The 18,607-nt window shown below is 44.6% G+C and overlaps 1 protein-coding gene across 1 annotated transcript in view; it reads left to right on the top strand.

The window, feature by feature from the left end:
• The window catches only part of arsb (arylsulfatase B), a 121,905-nt gene that overhangs the window by 67,404 nt on the left and 35,894 nt on the right, over nucleotides 1–18,607 (top strand). Inside the window, exon 6 of the mRNA XM_042058546.1 lies at nucleotides 14,412–14,655. Coding sequence (XP_041914480.1) covers nucleotides 14,412–14,655 — 244 coding nt within the window. The remainder of the gene's footprint in view (nucleotides 1–14,411; nucleotides 14,656–18,607) is intronic.

Genomic DNA, 18,607 nt, shown 5'->3' with positions numbered 1-18,607 from the left:
GACGTCAGGTTCACTTAAAGGAGCCACACATACTGTAGGGCTAGGCTACTGCTATGTTGACTGCTGTACTATTGAGGACTATTATGAGTTCTGTCCATCATTTGGTGGTAGGTAAAATTATGCTTATTAAATGCTTTCCCCAAATCACTTTTCACAATTTTTTTTCAAGAGTAATATTATCGGTTATCGTATCGGTATCGGCCACAACAAACCAATAAATATCGGTTATCGTTATCGGCCCTAAAATTCCATATCGGTGCATCTCTACTAACGGGTATAGTTCTGTATCATCTGCATAAGAATAATAAAAACAACAGGCCACAGTACTGAGCCTTTAGGCACTCCATATTTTACCATAGTCTGGGTAGATGGTTTATTATGGACCTGTACAAATTGTTAAGTATTTAAGTATAAGTATTTACTGTAAGTATATATACTCATTTGATCCTGTGAGGGAAATTTGGTCTCTGCATTTATCCCAATCCGTGAATTAGTGAAACACACTCAGCACACAGTGAACACACAGTGAGGTGAAGCACACACTAATCCCGGCGCAGTGAGCTGCCTGTTACAACAGCGGCGCTCGGGGAAAAGTGAGGGGTTAGGTGCCTTGCTCAAGGGCACTTCAGCTGGTCCTACTGGTCGGGGTTCAAACTGGCAACCCTCCAGTTACAAGTTGTTAAGTATTTAAGTATAAGTATATATACTCTTTTGATCCTGTGAGGGAAATTTGGTCTCTGGATATATCCCAATCCGTGAATTAGTGAAACACACTCAGCACACAGTGAACACACAGTGAGGTGAAGCACACACTAATCCCGGCGCAGTGAGCTGCCTGCAACAATAGTGGCGCTCAGGGAGCAGTGCGGGATTAGGTGCCTTCCTCAAGGACACTTCAGCCGTGCCTACTGGTCGGGGTTCAAACCGGCAACCCTCCGGTAACAAGTCCGAAGCGCTAACCAGTAGGCCACGGCTGCCCCCATGTTGTGTATATGTATGTAAATTAATTAAATGTTGTGCGAGGTCTCATCTGTGATTCTGTTATGATTTCGCTATCTTTCAGCAATGGAGTATGTGTATTTGGTGAAACTGATTGGTCATACTGTTGAAAATAACTGTTTTGTGAACTTTATTCAACATAGCCAGTGATTTAGGCGAAACTTATGGTGTTAATTACAGTGAAATATACAATTTCAGAAAAATAGGGTTGAAACAGGTAAAAAAAATGGAGACATCGTTTTTTTCCATGATCAGTGACCTCTAAAGACAGTCCAACCACTCTCCAAAAATTAACATTTCAAACTCATAGAAACCACATAGGCCCCCTGACTAATAATCGTACGACCACAATCTCTAATCGTGACATCCCTAGTTCAGATTGATGGCGCCACGTGTGGATGACTTCACATTGGTTAACGTCTCGTGTTTTTCTTCAGAAAACCAAGGTTGTATTCATAATCATAACCATACATTTTTGAATGTGGTCAACATTATTTGGAATACTTTTTTTGTAAAGGGAAAAAACAATGCACTGTAAGACCGATTCATGTTCATATTCAGACAGGCTTAATAAAAACAAACCACAAACTCAGCTCAACTGTTGAAATCAGAGTCAACCAAGACTGACATTTAGATTTCTGGTGCTACCACCCTCAAATTATTATGCCATGTTACCGTATTATAGCATCATATGAGTATAAAAATACATATAGCAGCTTTTGATTGCATCCGGAGGCTGCATTTATCGTGGCAGGCGATTTCAATAAAGTCAACCTCAAGAAAGTTCTACCGAAGTACCCATCAACATGTGAGCTCCCCAACTCAAGGTGATAACACCCTGGATCACGCATACACTATAGACGGAATAGACAGAAGCTCAAATGTGAGCAGCCTGTGATTCACTCAGTACAGCGCTGGACAGATCAATCAGACGCTGCCCTGCGTGACTGTTTCCACACTACAGACTGGGGAGTTTTTCGGACTGCTGCTGATAACATCAACGATTTCACTGAGTATGTAACAGGCTACATATGCAAATGCATTGATGACATTGTACCGAGAGTGACTGTAGGAACTTTCCCTAACCAGAAGCCATGGGTGAACGGAGAGGTATGTTCAGCACGAGCTCGGACAGCTACCTTCCATTCTGGCAACCCAAGTGAGTACAGTAAAGCACGTTATGAACTGACAAAATCAATTGAAAGGGCTAAGAAGAAAGTACAGGGAAAAAGTGGAGTCACACTACAGCGGCTCTAACAGCAAAGACATGTGGAGTGGGCTAAGGACAATTACAGACTACAGAGGAAAGAGCTTCAGAGCAGAGGTGTCTGCTTCTCTTGCAGAGGAGCTGAAATCCTTCTGTGCCCGCTTTGAGAATGACATCAGGTCAGAGTCTCTGTTAGAGCAAAATTGCTTCCCATTTCAGTTATCTGAAAGAGATGTGTGTAAATCCTTTAGGAGGGTGAATACATATAAAGCTCTAGGACCTGACAACATCCCAGATCGTGTTCTCAAGGCTTGTGCATCTGAACTAGCTGAGGTCTTTATGGACATCTTTAATCTCTCCCTGCTTCAGTCTGTTATTCCCGCATGTTTCAAGAAGAGGTCCACCTTCATTCCAGTCCCTAAGAAATCAACAGTGAGCTACCTTAATGATTACCGCCCTGTTGCTCTCACCTCTGTTGTTATGAAGTGCTGTACTCATTGTACACTCATGACTGTATGGCAACTTACACCTCAAACATCATCATTAACTTTGCTGATGACACCACCATCTCATCATCATCATATTCGGCTGTATCACAAGTGATGATGAGTCTGCTTACAGAGCAGATGTGGCAACTCTGACATCTTGGTGCAAGGAAATCAATGTCCGCAAAACCAAGGAACTGATAGTGGACTACAGGAGACTGCAGGAAGAGGAACACACACTCATCTACATTGGGGGCACAGCAATGGAGAGGGTCAGCTGCTTCAGATTCCTTGGAAATAACATCAGTGAAGATCTGAGCTGGTCACACCATATAGGTAAGGTCACAAAGTCCGCAAAACAGCAGACGGTGAAATACTGGCCAACTTCTATTGCTGTACCATTGAGAGTATCCTGACTGGCAACATCACAGCATGGTATGCTAACATCACCGCCCATGACCGCAAAGCTCTGCACAGCGCATTACAAGGACTGAGTTACCAACTATTCAGGACCTTTATAGCCAGCGCTGTAGGAGAAAGACTGAGCGGATCCTTGCTGACCCCAGTCATCGAAACCACAGTCTCTTCACCCTCCTATCATCTGGTAGAAGATACAAAAGTATGCAGACCTGTACCAGATACAGAGACAGTTTTTTTATCCACAAGCCACCAGGATGCTGAACTGTCATTTTCTTCCTCATAACTATTCCCGTATTCCCACGATACATCAGTGCGAGAATAAAGCTAGCTTTAACGTGCAAACTAATAATAATTTGGACCGTTGCCATGTAGTTACATATTCATTATATAGCCATAACCATTAGTGCTCCATGATTTTTTTTTTTACCTACTGTATTTCAGATAAGGACCAGAAGAAAAAAAAAAAGAAAAAATCAAACACTTTTATTTTAACTTAACCTTCCTCTGATTTGAATCACCTCAGTTATCAATCGAAGCAAACAGGGAGAAGAAATGTCAACACAATCATGAAAAACACTCAAATAAATAAATGTGCACATAAGTCAGCAGCACTGATTGAAACCTGGAAATATTGTAAACAAAGTAGCTTAATTGGCTAGTTTATCATAGTCTACTGGTTGGACTGTTCAGTTTCCCCTTACCGGGATTGTCCTTCTTTTTAATAGCCTGTCCTGGGAAATGTATCCACTCCCGGGACACTGAATGTCCCGGTTTTCAAAAGGCTACGTGAACACGTAGGCTATGGTCATTGTTCAATTTACTATTTTCTCTCCACTTGAAATAGCCTACAGAGTGGGACAGTGTCTCTTGTGTAGAATGGGCTATCATTGGCTCTGTAGGGACGTGACGTAGCCTATCTAGAGCGTCGGTCTTGGCAGCTACTACAGGCGGCAGAAGTACCGGTACTGCAAATAGGCCTACTCAACATCGTTCGCTATCGTAGGCTATAATATGGCGAGGCGGAGGACGAAGATAACAGTGTCAAGTCATATTTATTTATATAGCACACTTAATAGAATAGAATAGAATACCACTAAAAGTTGCCACTCTTGGTCAGTGCTTTTTTCTAAAAGAGCAATAAATAATTCACAAATAATAGGTAAACATACAGGAAAAACATCCCTAATATGCCCCGCCCTCTCAACCTGCAACACAACATCAGTAGGGTAAAACTAACCTGTCTCACGACGGTCTAATCCCAGCTCACGTTCCCTATTAGTGGGTGAACAATCCAACGCTTGGTGAATTCTGCTTCACAATGATAGGAAGAGCCGACATCGAAGGATCAAAAAGCGACATCGCTATGAACGCTTGGCCGCCACAAGACAGTTATCCCTGTAAACGCAATGTTATTGACCCAAGGTGCTCAGAAATAAAATAAACAGTAATAAAATCAAAAATAATGACATAAATGACAAAAAATAAAAATAAATAAATTAAAATACAAAATAATAATAATAATAATAATAATAATAATAATAATAATAATAATAATAAACAGATTATGATTGTAGATAAAAAATAAACATATGGTTACTGAAACTACTACTACTATAGGCCTAGAAAAAGATGTACAGTAAAGTTAGATGCCAGTTAATATAATACAGAAAAGAAATAGAAATAAGATTACATGGAAAAAATAAATAAATAAATAAATAAATAAAGAACCAAACAAGGGGATAAATTAATGGACATCATAGGGCAAAGAAAATAGATGGGTCTTTAAATTTGATTTAAAACTACTGATTGGTGGGACAGGACTTAATTTCTATAGGGAGATTATTCCAGAGTCTAGGGGCAGCAACAGAAAAAGTTCTTTTAGTTTTAAGGGTTGCCTTTGGGACTGATAGAAGAAGTTGTGAGGAAGACCTCAGTGGCCTAGAAGGACAGTAGGGACTTAAAAGGTCACAGATATACTGTGGTGCCATTCCATTTAGGGCTTTGAAAACAAAAAGTAAAACTTTAAAATGAATTCTGTAATTGACAGGTAACCAATGGAGTTGGGCCAGCACAGGACTTATGTGCATATGTTTCTTTGTTCCAGTAAGAAGCCTAGCTGCTGCATTTTGGACTAATTGAAGTCGGTAGATTGGTTCAGACCTAAATACAGAGAGTTACAATAGTCCAGCCTAGATGTAACAAAAGCATGGATTACAGTTTCTAAGTCAGTATATGAGAGCCAGGGCTTTAATTTAGCTATTTGTCTTAATTGAAAAAAGCTTCCCTTAACCACACTACTGACTTGCTTATTGAAATTCAAAGAGGAATCTAGGAAAACGCCTAGATTTCTGACCTCACTGTGGCAATTTACAGCCAGTGGCCCAAGTGCATTTCTTATCTTAGGAACAGAGCTGAGTGGACCAAAAATAATTATCTCTGTTTTCTTTTCATTTAATTTTAAGAAATTTGCAGCCATCCAACTCTTTATGTCATTAAGGCAGTTAAACAGGCTTTCCAAGGTGCAGGAACTTTCGGCTGTTAATGGCAGATACAATTGAGAGGTCATCAGCATAGCAGTGATATTGAATGTTATGTTTGTTAAAAATGGAGCCAAGAGGCAGCATATAAAGGGAGAATAGCAGAGGGCCTAAAATGGGACACCACATTTGATAGGAGCAATGGACGAAGAGCAATTACCTAATCTTACAGAGAATGTTCTATCATTCAGATATGATGTGAACCATTTCAACACCACCCCTTGCAGACCAACTTCAACCTCCAGACGTTTTAACAGGATGCTATGGTCAATGGTATCAAAAGCAGCACTAAGGTCAAGAAGTGCTAAGAGGGCACAAGAACCATTATCTACTGAGCAAAGAATATCATTTTGCACCTTAAGTAGAACAGATTCGGTGCTATGAAGTTTTCTAAAACCTGACTGAAATTTATCTAGGATGTTGAAAGCATTCAAATAAGAAGTGACCTGAGAGAGAACAACTTTTTCCAGGATCTTTGAAACAAAAGGTAATTTGGAAATAGGCCTATAGTTTTTCAGGTCACTGTAATCAACACTGGGCTTCTTTAGTAGAGGTTGGACAATTGCATGCAAGTGTGTCCACAAGACTGACAAGCCAGTAAAAAAGAAAATGAAACGTTCGACATAAGTTATTTCAATGTTTGATTGAGACATACTAAATAAAAGTGGCTAGGTGAGGCCAAGGTATGGTAAAGGCAAATCTAATGTCATCCCTCTACTTATTTCTTTAGCAAAAACAAGCACAACCACCAGAATCTAAGCAATTAGGTCAGCTAAGATAAGTAAGAAAAGTTCACTCTTATGAGAATACTTGAGATGTTTAAAATATTCAGGGCTATGCACAATCTTACTGCACAAAGGCTAATTTTGTCTTGTGGGTCTAATTGGTTGGTCGGGTCATCGAGTTTCTCCACTCAGTTTCAAATGAATATTTTTTCTCCTTGGGACAGGCCGGTTTGAGTCTTGGAAAATAATTTTCCATTTACATCGGGATTGAGATTATAAGAACTTAGCAGTCAACTTGAATGCAACAGTTTTGAACAAATTTGCACAGCGTGCTAATGATGCTAACCGGATTTAATAGCAATTTATAAATTATACTATAGCCAGTCGTCTTTTACGATTTTGAATGTTTGGAATAAATGTGCATGCTTAGGAGGGATGCGTCTGTTGAGAGGGAGAGAGAGAGAGTGCACAGGGCAAGGACTCATGAGAGTCTGTGTTAAGGTAGGCCTACTTCTATCGCCTATTGCACATACTAGCTACAATGCAAGATATATTTAGCCTATTTATTTATGGACAACGTAAGGCGGGAGGTGTGTGTTGATTTTAATTATCGAACGTTCTATCAAACGTATTTTTATTGATAACGATTACATGTCTATCACGATATATATCGCTATCGTTTTATCACCCAGCCCTAGTACAAATTTGAATTCAAACGGTTATTCACAATTGATGAGTTGAAAACGCATCGTTTTGTTGCGTAAGGCCCCTGTTCATGTTGCACAGAACTTTTAATGACATTTTGAGTCTGTTAAGAGGCAAAAAAGGCACGTTTAGATGATGCCCCCAGAACTAGCATTGTAACTAGGAGTACTGGCCATTAGCTGCAGCTATTCCAGTTCGGTAGCACCGATTTTGGTCGGGTTTTTTTTCCGTATCGAGAGTACTCGTGACGTCTAGCGATCAAGATCCATGTAAAAATCGGCCGGATTTCTCCTTTAAAGTTGAGCTGGCTCTTGAGCACAAGAATTTCATTACTTATAATTCCTTTTATGAGTACATGACTGTGAGATTGAGGCTTGCCCACCCCTCTCTCATATCAGGATGACCGCAAGAAAAACGACTAGGCAACTCAAGACTAAAGTGAAGCGGGTGCGAGTTTTATTTACAGTGCAGTAGCAGTGATTAACAAAAGAGAAAACAAAAACTGAGAATAAACGAAAAACAAAACCGGCCTCAATCAGGCAACACAAATATAACTACAACAAAAGACTGTTTAGAGAACGATCACGATCACACTTTTTCTTGCACTTGCACTTACTTCACTGCACAGCTTCACAGCAAGCGTGCTTTCCCCTTGCTCTCTCTCCCCAAATGAAAACCCCTGCCCTTTTGAAGGGCTCACAATCTACCCGAGAGCAGCGATTGGACAGACAATAAACCAATCCGAAAATGGCATTACAAAAACCTTTAAAAACACACATTTGGAAGTACATACAAATTATCACAATATCCCCAGAAAATAGCTTTTAAAAAGTAGAAAACATAAATCCCATATTTACTTATTTTAGTATACTGTATGCATGAAATAAAGCTACAAAACAATTACTCACATATCACCATGACAACCAAAGTTTGCGCCACTGAACCGGACAGTGGTTAAGAACATTGGTTCCGCAAGGGCTCCGGTTTCCCCACGGACCATTCTGATGGAACACCCATTGGCAGCGGTGAGGTGAGAAATGTTTGTTTGTAGTGCAGTGAACTATTGTGTTGCGAGTGGAATATGGGACGAGACAACTGGTACCTGCGTTGCTCGCAACGATGGTAAGTACATGTTTTAACTGAGATGTGTGTGTTTGTGACGTGTGCATTTTCGCGATAGCCGCGCTAAAAGGAAAAAGTTTGAATACGGTGTGTAGGAGATGCTAACAGGTGTCTGGGTCTATGTGTGTGTGCGGGAGTGTGCTGGCGTGTCAATGGGAGTGTCTGTGCGTGTCGGGAGGTGTGTGAGTGTAGAAAGGATGTGTCGCTGGCGTTTTGGTGTAAAATGTCACTACCACACATCTTCATTTTTCACATTTCCTCCCCCTTCTGTTGGCTCGCCATGGTGGTGGCGAGACAGGAAGTCCGCAACAGGGTTCTGTGACCCCGCCCTGTACCTCACAGTAAACCTAAAAGGTTGCAACGACAAAAACCACCGAGTGATTCGAGCATTCGAGTCTTTCATTCGGCCCAGCCATTGTAGGGCCCTGTGATCAGTCTCCAAAAGAAAGTCTCTACCCAGCAGGTAGTATTTAAAGGTCTCTAGTGCCCACTTTACAGCCAGGCACTCAAGCTCCACCACGGAGTACCTGGTCTCGCGAGGGAAGAGCTTGCGGCTTATATAAGCCACCGGCTTCTGCTGCTCCGCCTCCCCCTGAAGAAGGACTGCCCCCAGCCCAACCCCAGAGGCATCCGTCTGAACTGTGAATGTCTGTTCAAAATCTGGGCTCTGTAGAACAGGCTCAGCAACCAGAGCCCCTTTCAGGTCCTGGAAAGCCCGCTCGTGCACCTCTCCCCACTCGACCTTGGCTGACCCCGACTTGCGAGTCAGGTCTGTGAGGGGTGCAGCACGGGAAGCGAAGTTGGGTATGAATCTCCGGTACCAACCGGCGAGACCCAAGAAAGATCGGACGTCCTTCTTTGTCTTTGGCCGAGGACAGTCTCGGACCGCCCCAACTTTGTCTTTCTGGGGCCTAATGACCCCCTTGCCGATGATGTGGCCCAGGTATCGCACCTCCTGCTGGGCCAGAGAGCACTTTTTCGGCTGAATGGTCAGCCCAGCCTCGCTGATCCGACGGAACACCTTGCCCAGGTGTTCAAGGTGCTCACTCCAGGTGGCGCTCCAGACCACCACGTCATCCAGATAGGCCGCTGCGTAACCGCCTGTGCCCTCCAGGAGACGGTCCATCAGCCTCTGGAAGGTTGCTGGCGCCCCCTGCAAGCCAAAGGGCATGGTGGTGAACTGGTACAGCCCCTGCGGAGTACGAAAGGCTGTGTACTGCTTTGCCTCCTCTGCCAGTGGCACCTGCCAATACCCCCTGCAGAGGTCCAGCGTGGTGATGTAGGACGCCCTCCCAAGCCCCTCGATCAGGTCCTCCAGCCTGGGCATTGGGTAGGCGTCAAAGGTGGACTGTGCGTTCAACTGCCTGAAGTCAATGCAGAAGCGTATGCTCCCGTCCTTCTTCGGGACCAGCACAACTGGACTGCTCCAGCTGCTGCTGGACCTCTCGATCACGCCCAGCTGCTTCATCACCTCCAGCTCCTCCTGCAGAGCGGGAAGCAGCCGCTCTGGGATGCGGTACATGCGTTGCCGCACTGGCGTAGAGTCCTTCAGCAGCAGGTCGTGTTCCACCAGCTGCGTCCGTCCCGGCTGCTCAGAAAACAGGTCAGGAGGAATGATGGCCTTCAATTCCTGCGCCTGCTGAGCCGTCAAGTGGGAAATCTCAGGGTCAGTTGGTGAAACTGCTGACGGGAAGAACTGCTCTGGTGGCTCTACATCACCCTGCACGTCCTGCACCATCAGCTGCTGGCTGGGCACTTCTTCCCGGTCCCACCACTCCTTGAGCAGGTTTACGTGGAACGCCTGCTTGGTCTTTCGACGCCCCGGCATCTCCAGCTCATACGTCACAGGCCCCAACTGACGTGTCACCCGGTACGGTCCTTGCCACCGGGCCAGCAGCTTATTCTCGGTGGTCGGCAGCAACAGCAGGACCTGCTGCCCAGGCGCGAAGCTCCTCTGCCTCGCCCTCTGGTCATACCACCGAGCCTGGATCTGCTGGGCCTTTGTCATGTTGTCCTCCACGATGGTCGCCATCTCCTCCATCTTCTGTCGCATCTTCAAGACATACGAGAGCACACTGTCCTGCTCCTGGGGTTTCGGGGTCACCCAGGTGTCGCGCAGAAGATCCAGTGGGCCCCGGACCTGGCGCCCATACAGGAGCTCGAACGGGGAGAAACCAGTGGATGCCTGTGGTACCTCCCTGTAGGCAAACAGGAGGTATGGCAACCACTGGTCCCAGTATTTGCCATTGTCCGCCACAAACTTCTTGAGCATGGCCTTCAGGGTCTGGTTATACCGCTCCACCAGCCCATCAGTCTGGGGATGGTAGGGAGTGGTCCTTATCCCCTTAATTCCCAGTAAACTATAAACTTGCCTCAATGTTTTTGACAGAAATGCAGTACCTTGGTCAGTGAGGATTTCGTGTGGTATGCCTACCCTAGAGATCAGTTGGAGAAGTGCACGTGCAACTGAACCTGCTGTGATTTTGCGTAGTGGGAATGCTTCGGGGTAGCGTGTTGCATAGTCACACATTACAAGGATAAATCTGTGACCTGAGCGTGTTCTCTCAAGGGGTCCCACTATATCCATCCCTAACCTCTGAAAGGGAACACCAATGATGGGTAGTGGATGCAAAGGGGAAGGTTTAGCTTTGTGTTTACTGGTCAGTTGACAGATGGAACATGAACGACAGTAACGTAGGACATCAGTGTACATGCCTGGCCAGTGAAAACGCTGCGCTATCCTCTCCAGTGTCTTAACAGTGCCCAGGTGTCCTGCCCATGGTATGTCATGCCCCAAACACAGCACCTTATCTCTGAGACATTTTGGGACAACAATCTGCTCAACAGCGCCATCTTTTGGTTGGTGGTACAGCAAGTCATCTTTGACAAAATAAAACTCTCCATTAAGATCAGCAGACTCTCCCGTCTTAACACCATCAATCTCAGTAACCTTAGAGAAAGCATTTTTCAACGACTCATCACTTTTCTGTAAGTCCCTTAAATTACTCGGTGGCTTCCACACATCTTTCAAATCACCCTCCGGCTTTGGTAGTTGGCCTACAGATTTCTCTGTTGTCCCCTGCATTTTAGCTAGCCTGCGCTGTCTGCGTGTCTTAGGCGTTTTATATACTGCAGGGAGGTCAATATCCAGGTCAATGTCAGTCTGACTGTATGGCAACATATCACAGATAGCCTTTGTTGCTTCATCATCTGCTGACTGCTTAGCCTGCGCTCTGGTCACCACCATGCTGACTGGCTGCACTGACTGCACAAGCTCAGGCAAAATCACAACATCCTGCCCCAACACTACAGGATAGCGTAGCCCACTCACAATGCCTGCTCTCAACAAAAAAGCTTGCCCCTGAACTTCCAGTCTAATGTCAGCAACTGGGTACACATGTTCATCTCCATTAACACAACACACTCTCAGCTGCCCTTTCCCCAAATCCTCTGATGTGTCTATGAGGTATGGCTGGACTAGAGTGTGTGTGCTACCAGTGTCCAGGAGTGCATGTGTAGACATGTCATTCACAGTTACAGGGACTGTTTGTACTCTGGACAATGCATCGTCAGCTCCCTCTTCGGGTCTTAACACACTACAAAAGCCGGACCCATGGCCTTTCTTTACTGGGCAATCTCGGGCAATGTGACCGGGTTTACTGCAGTGGTGACATAACACATGTGGTCTTGGTGGTGTAGCTGTAGGGGCTGGGTGTCTAGGTGGTGGGGTGTAGGGACGTGTAGGTGGCCTTGGTGGTGTGGTGTAGGGTGAAGTGTAGGTGTGCTGTGGTGCTCTGACCGGTCCTAACCCCCTAGGACCAACTCCCCCACCAGGAACACCAGACTTACCGCCCGCGGCTGGCCGGTTGAAGTTCTGGTTGCGGAACGTCTTTGGTCCCGGTCGAGCTGCCAGGAACGCCTCCACCAGTTCTGCCGCCTTCTGGCCTGTGGCTGGGTTGTGCTCTTTGACCCAGACCCGGATGTCAGGGGCTAGGGTGCGCAGATACTGCTCCAGAATGAAGAGCTCTCCTATCTGCTCCACCGTCTTCTCTGCTGGTCTCACCCACTTCCTGTAGAGGTCCCTCAGGCGGTCATACAGCTCCCGTGGGGTCTCTCCTGCTCTCCAGTCTGGATCCCGGAACCTTTGTCGGTAAGTCTCTCCATTAATTTCATATTTCGCCAGGATAGCCGTCTTCACTTGGTCATACCCCATGGCGTTTTGCATGTCCATTGCCACGTACGCTGCTCGGGCTCTACCTGTAAGATACGGCACCAGGTAAACGGCCCAATCAGCTCTTGGCCATCTGTAGGCCGTGGCGAGTCTCTCAAATGTCATCAGGTATTGTTCGACGTCATCCCCCTCTTCGAGCTTCGGCACTGTGGCCCTTGTCCAAGAAACTGGAGTCATCACGGCCGGGGGTGGCACTGCTTGCCGTGCTGGAGGCCATCTAGGAGCTGCCACAGGAGACACTGGGGCTGCTGGTGCTGGTACTGGCCCTTCAGGTGCTGGCGCTGGTTCTGCTGCTGCGGCTGCTGCTGCTTGGAAGCCTGGGGGTGGCACTACCAAGTTGCGCGATGGTCCATCCTGCAGTGGATCTCTGGCGCCGTCATCACCTGGTTGCCTTCGCCACTCTGCTGGACTCCGCCGTTCCCTCTCCAGCTCATCGTGGACATTGTTCAGCTGGATCTGCACACTGCGCCATCGCCTTTCTTGCTTGAGGGCCTCCTGCTGCTGGTCTTGAATGGACTGCTGAAGGAGATTGAAGAGCACGCCCATGTCCAGCGTCTGTGGAACTGCCGTTGCTCCACCCTTGGCACCTTCTGTCTGCTCACCAGCATCTGGATGCTCCTCTTCCTCCTCAGCTGTGTGTCCCTCCGTGGCATCTCGGGGTAGACGCCGATATGCCATGCTTGGCAGTCTGCCTGTCGTCTTCTTCAACGTCTTCTTTCGAGGCGCCACTGTCGCCACTTCTGACACCACCTGTGAGATTGAGGCTTGCCCACCCCTCTCTCATATCAGGATGACCGCAAGAAAAACGACTAGGCAACTCAAGACTAAAGTGAAGCGGGTGCGAGTTTTATTTACAGTGCAGTAGCAGTGATTAACAAAAGAGAAAACAAAAACTGAGAATAAACGAAAAACAAAACCGGCCTCAATCAGGCAACACAAATATAACTACAACAAAAGACTGTTTAGAGAACGATCACGATCACACTTTTTCTTGCACTTGCACTTACTTCACTGCACAGCTTCACAGCAAGCGTGCTTTCCCCTTGCTCTCTCTCCCCAAATGAAAACCCCTGCCCTTTTGAAGGGCTCACAATCTACCCGAGAGCAGCGATTGGACAGACAATAAACCAATCCGAAAATGGCATTACAAAAACCTTTAAAAACACACATTTGGAAGTACATACAAATTATCACAATATCCCCAGAAAATAGCTTTTAAAAAGTAGAAAACATAAATCCCATATTTACTTATTTTAGTATACTGTATGCATGAAATAAAGCTACAAAACAATTACTCACATATCACCATGACAACCAAAGTTTGCGCCACTGAACCGGACAGTGGTTAAGAACATTGGTTCCGCAAGGGCTCCGGTTTCCCCACGGACCATTCTGATGGAACACCCATTGGCAGCGGTGAGGTGAGAAATGTTTGTTTGTAGTGCAGTGAACTATTGTGTTGCGAGTGGAATATGGGACGAGACAACTGGTACCTGCGTTGCTCGCAACGATGGTAAGTACATGTTTTAACTGAGAAATGTGTGTGTTTGTGACGTGTGCATTTTCGCGATAGCCGCGCTAAAAGGAAAAAGTTTGAATACGGTGTGTAGGAGATGCTAACAGGTGTCTGGGTCTATGTGTGTGTGCGGGAGTGTGCTGGCGTGTCAATGGGAGTGTCTGTGCGTGTCGGGAGGTGTGTGTGAGTGTAGAAAGGATGTGTCGCTGGCGTTTTGGTGAAAAATGTCACTACCACACATCTTCATTTTTCACAATGACAATAAACTGCTTGAACTTGATTGGCCCACTTCCTCTGTTCTTTTTTTTGCATGTCTGTTTTGGTGTGTATGCCCTGTGCTTTCAGGGGACCACAGTGCTCAAGCTTCTTGATTTGTAATGATAAATGTTGTTTTATATTCTGTCATATTTCATAGACATTACCTACCTAGCTATATGAATGTGTGTCTTAATTTTTTTTTACAGATAATGGAGGACAGACTCTGGCGGGAGGCAGCAATTGGCCTCTGCGTGGCAGAAAATGGTCTTTGTGGGAGGGGGGAGTGCGGGCTGTTGGCTTTGTTAGTAGTCCTTTGCTGGACAAACCTGGCACCATTAGCCATGAGCTCATCCATATCTCTGATTGGCTGCCTACACTGGTGAACTTAGCTGGTGGATCAACGTATGGGATAAAAAGCCTAGATGGTTTTGATGTTTGGAAAACAATCAGGTGAGTATTCACATTCTACACCTAGAGCTACATTCACATTCTAGATCCTAGAGGGGAAACATTGTTGGGTACAGTCAGGGACGAATTAAGCACACTCAGGGCCATGGGACGACACCTATTTAGAAGGTCCTCCTAAAATGATGCTATAACATTTCCAGGTCGTGCTGAAAATGTACCAATTTACAACCACAATGAAATGCTACATGCTGACTATTTCACAATGGAGCAACACCATTGTGAGCAAGATGTGGTGATGCTGATTACAGTACAAACATCTGATTACAAAAATGTAATATTCAGTAATCTAATTAAGTCTATGGGACTGACTGTTGCGAAGTGTGTCCAAATTCACACCCATTCATCTCTGATGATACTCATCACAGATATATCACATGCATATCAAGTGACGATTTTCTACATTGTTTCCTAGTTTGGGCTGAAATTCTAAAGTAATAGCTCCCCAAATGAATTGGCTTGCCAAATCAGTGAATCGAAAGTTGGTCACAGCATGCACAGATCTGTGCCTTGGGCTAAATGACATCTGAACATATGCAAGCACAGGTTACTTCAGGTCACAAATGCAGAGGAGTATAAAGCACATTCTTCATCCAGTGGTTCAGTGGTTCACGGTAGGGGCAGCCGTGGCCTGCTTATACTTATATACAAGACTTCAGCGAATATAACAATTCATAATAAATAAAATATTTATGTCAGTGAAAAAGTCTGTATCCCACCATCATTATTTTTTTATTGCCAGATTCCAAACAGTCCCACCAGCGTCAGCTTTGTGCTGACAAGCAAAAACATGAAAATATTCATGAGACACAAATTGTCATTCTTTGAAGGCTGATATAATAAACGTGCAAGTATTGACGCATCATACTGGGGCAGTCGTGGCCTGCTGGTTAGCGCTTCGGACTTGTTACCGGAGGGTTGCCGGTTCGAACCCTGACCAGTAGGCATGGCTGAAGTGCCCTTGAGCAAGGCACCTAACCCCTCACTGCTCCCCGAGCGCCGCTGTTGTAGCAGGCAGCTCACTGCGCCGGGATTAGTGTGTGCTTCACCTCACTGTGTGCTGAGTGTGTTTCACTAATTCACGGATTGGGATAAATGCAGAGACCAAATTTCCCTCGTGGGATCAAAAGAGTATATACTTCAGGCTTCTTCTGTTTCCATGCTTGAGATTGGATTAGGGCCGTGGCCAGTAGGGCAGGGCCAAATCGGGGCTGAACTGGGGACTTTTTGAATGGAATACAATGCAGCAGTTAAATCAGAGAAATGTAAAAACCAATGGGTAGCATTTGTTTAGGGTTGCCTAGCAACATTCATTACTTTGCTTGTATTTGTAAAGAAACACAATCTACAGATATATGCAGGGTAGAAATTTCACGGTGGACACGACGGTCATGGCCGTCATTGCCCCTTGTGTTGGCCGTGATGCCAACACAAGTTTACAGGCCACTGTGGCCTTGGTGCACCCTTCTTTCAATATTCTGCTTTGCATCCGACTAATAGCGATTTTTATTTAGCCTATGGCCTGTCAAAATAATCTTAGCATTCACAGCGTAAATTCATTTAGTCTTTTACGCAGTGGAGAAAGTGACAAGAATGGCAAGAGAAAATAAAAGTGCCTCCAAATTCACCAATTCTTCTCAGTATCATATCACATGAAAGGGCTTTTTCTCAGCTTTTAAACGATGTTAGCCGCTAATTTTTGTGGTGAACGGTTCGAGAGAAAAGTAAACTAGATGTACCGCAGAGCGGTACAAAATATGACCGCCGCCCAGTCGAGCAGATATGTTCCACAAAAATAAGTCACGTTTGTCAAATTGTGTCCATTTCCTACTTTGTTCCTTTTTTGTGTTTGCAATTGAGTGTGTGCAGAGTGTGTGGTTGTTTTTGTGTATATGTGTGCTTCCGTGTGTGTTTTGGTTGCTAGGTTGTCATCGTAGAAGTGGTTGATGGGTTGTTGCTAGTCTGTTGCTAACTTAGTTGTGGTCATTGCTATGCTGGTTGCTAGGTTTATTTCATTGGTTGCTATATGTGTTGCTACTGTAGGTGTAACTGTGGAAGTGGTTGCTAGGCTGTTGCTAGGGTATTTGACATGGTTGCTAGGGTACTTGATGTGGTAGCTATGTTGGTTGGTAGGTAGGTGGTGGTTTAATATCATTGGAATGGCTGAACAGTTAAATAGGTGGATAGTTTAAATGGTTAAATTAATTAATAGAGAATTATTGTAGTGAGGACTTTTATTCTGAAACACTTGTAGGCAGAGGAAGCAGTGGAACAGGATCTGTAGCACAGCTGTCAACCCTCCCGTTTTTTCCAGGTTTCTCACGTATTTTAACTTTTTTCCCGTTGTCTTCCCGTTTTAATATTTTCCCGTAAATATCCCATATTTTAACAATCTCATAACATTAGCTATACCATCGGACTTGTCAGTCTCTGTTGTCCTGTTGCTACCCCCTTGCCCTTCCAGCGAAACGGATGTTTTCAAAGCATCGTTTTGCTTGCTTGAAGGCAACAGTAAGACTATTTAAGATGACAGTGTGGTTGTCGTGAGCGCACGATTTAGTAGCACCTGCATAGTGTACGGCCGCACGCACTGTGTGTATCGGCCTACCAGGCTACTCAGCTACGAGTAGGCCTACAGAAAGAATTCCCCCTGTTTGTATATTCACTCCAAGTTGGCCTACCTTAACTTCCCAACTCTGCACTGTAGCCCATAAATTGCATGACAGGCTATTTATATTTTTCTCTAAAATAACCAAATGCATTTGTTCAACTTTTTGAAGAAGAATTACGCACTAGGCTACTTGGAACGCACACATTTTGTTTGCGCAGGAGAGAGAATGACACAGGGGCATCAATTACAGAACTTTAGCCTTGTTAGGGCTGTATAAAGTTGACCAAATTAATATAGGCTGTTAGTACTAATACTGCAACCCTTCCAACGTTGGGGGACGAATGTCAACATTTTCCCGTATTCTGCGTGAGAAACCCGGGAATTCCAAAAACGAATATATGTTGTCAGAGAGTAAGGAAACACGATGAATTGAAGTAATGGCTTATTTGACAACATTACTATACCCCATAAAACCCATGGGAAAAAACATTTTTCGTTTTAGTTTTTAATTAAACTAAAAATAGTTTAAAAACTAAGTTACAAAGATGAAAAATACAAAGCACACATGTCCTAAGTAAGACCTACGTAACATAGTTTGAATGAAGTTTCTACGTTAAGCGGTTGAAGCTACAGTAACTGCGTTAAAAGAAGAATAATAAAAAGCCTAGGAAAAACAGTACAGTGCATTTTCATGCAATGTAATAAGAAGACTTTGGAATTTTACTGCTGTGTGTGCTAATAAGCTAACATGGGTTTATGTGTTTAATACTGTGTATTATTAGTTTTTTTTACGGTTTGACTATGGAGAAGACTTCATTAAAACCAGTAAAAGGAAACCACTTGTGCCTGCCCGTGCTTGAGAGGGATCAGTGAAAACTCGGACTGTTCATCGACGTGAGTGGGTGATGCAGCAAGCTGAAGGACTAGCGAGCTAATCTCAACGTGGTGGCTACGGTGCATCGAACGGTCGTCGAAGGACTGGCAGATGAGTGGAAAACACGCACTTGTAACATGTAGTTAAAACACACACACGGGCTGGAAGAGCAACGTTTCAAGGCAAAGCCATAAAGAACTTGGACACTAACAAGAGTGGGCTAAGAGGGCTTTATAAGAAGTTGTTGTTAAAGTTCATGTGAATGATAGCTGATTTAATTATTGTACTGTGTGTGGTTAACTTTTCTGCTTAGCCAAATGTTTAACTGAAGCTTGCCATTTAGTTTATGGTCAAATTCAATGCTATATGCAAATTTAAAGTGTGTGTTTTGGTAATATTAAGTGAAGGCTATTTGCTATTTCATATTTGAGTTCTCCAGAAGTGAACTGATA

Source organism: Alosa sapidissima, chromosome 13 (genome assembly GCF_018492685.1).
Source record: "Alosa sapidissima isolate fAloSap1 chromosome 13, fAloSap1.pri, whole genome shotgun sequence".
NCBI lineage: Eukaryota > Metazoa > Chordata > Actinopteri > Clupeiformes > Clupeidae > Alosa > Alosa sapidissima.
Note: the sequence above shows the minus strand (reverse complement) of the source record. Positions and strands in the feature narration are given on the sequence as shown.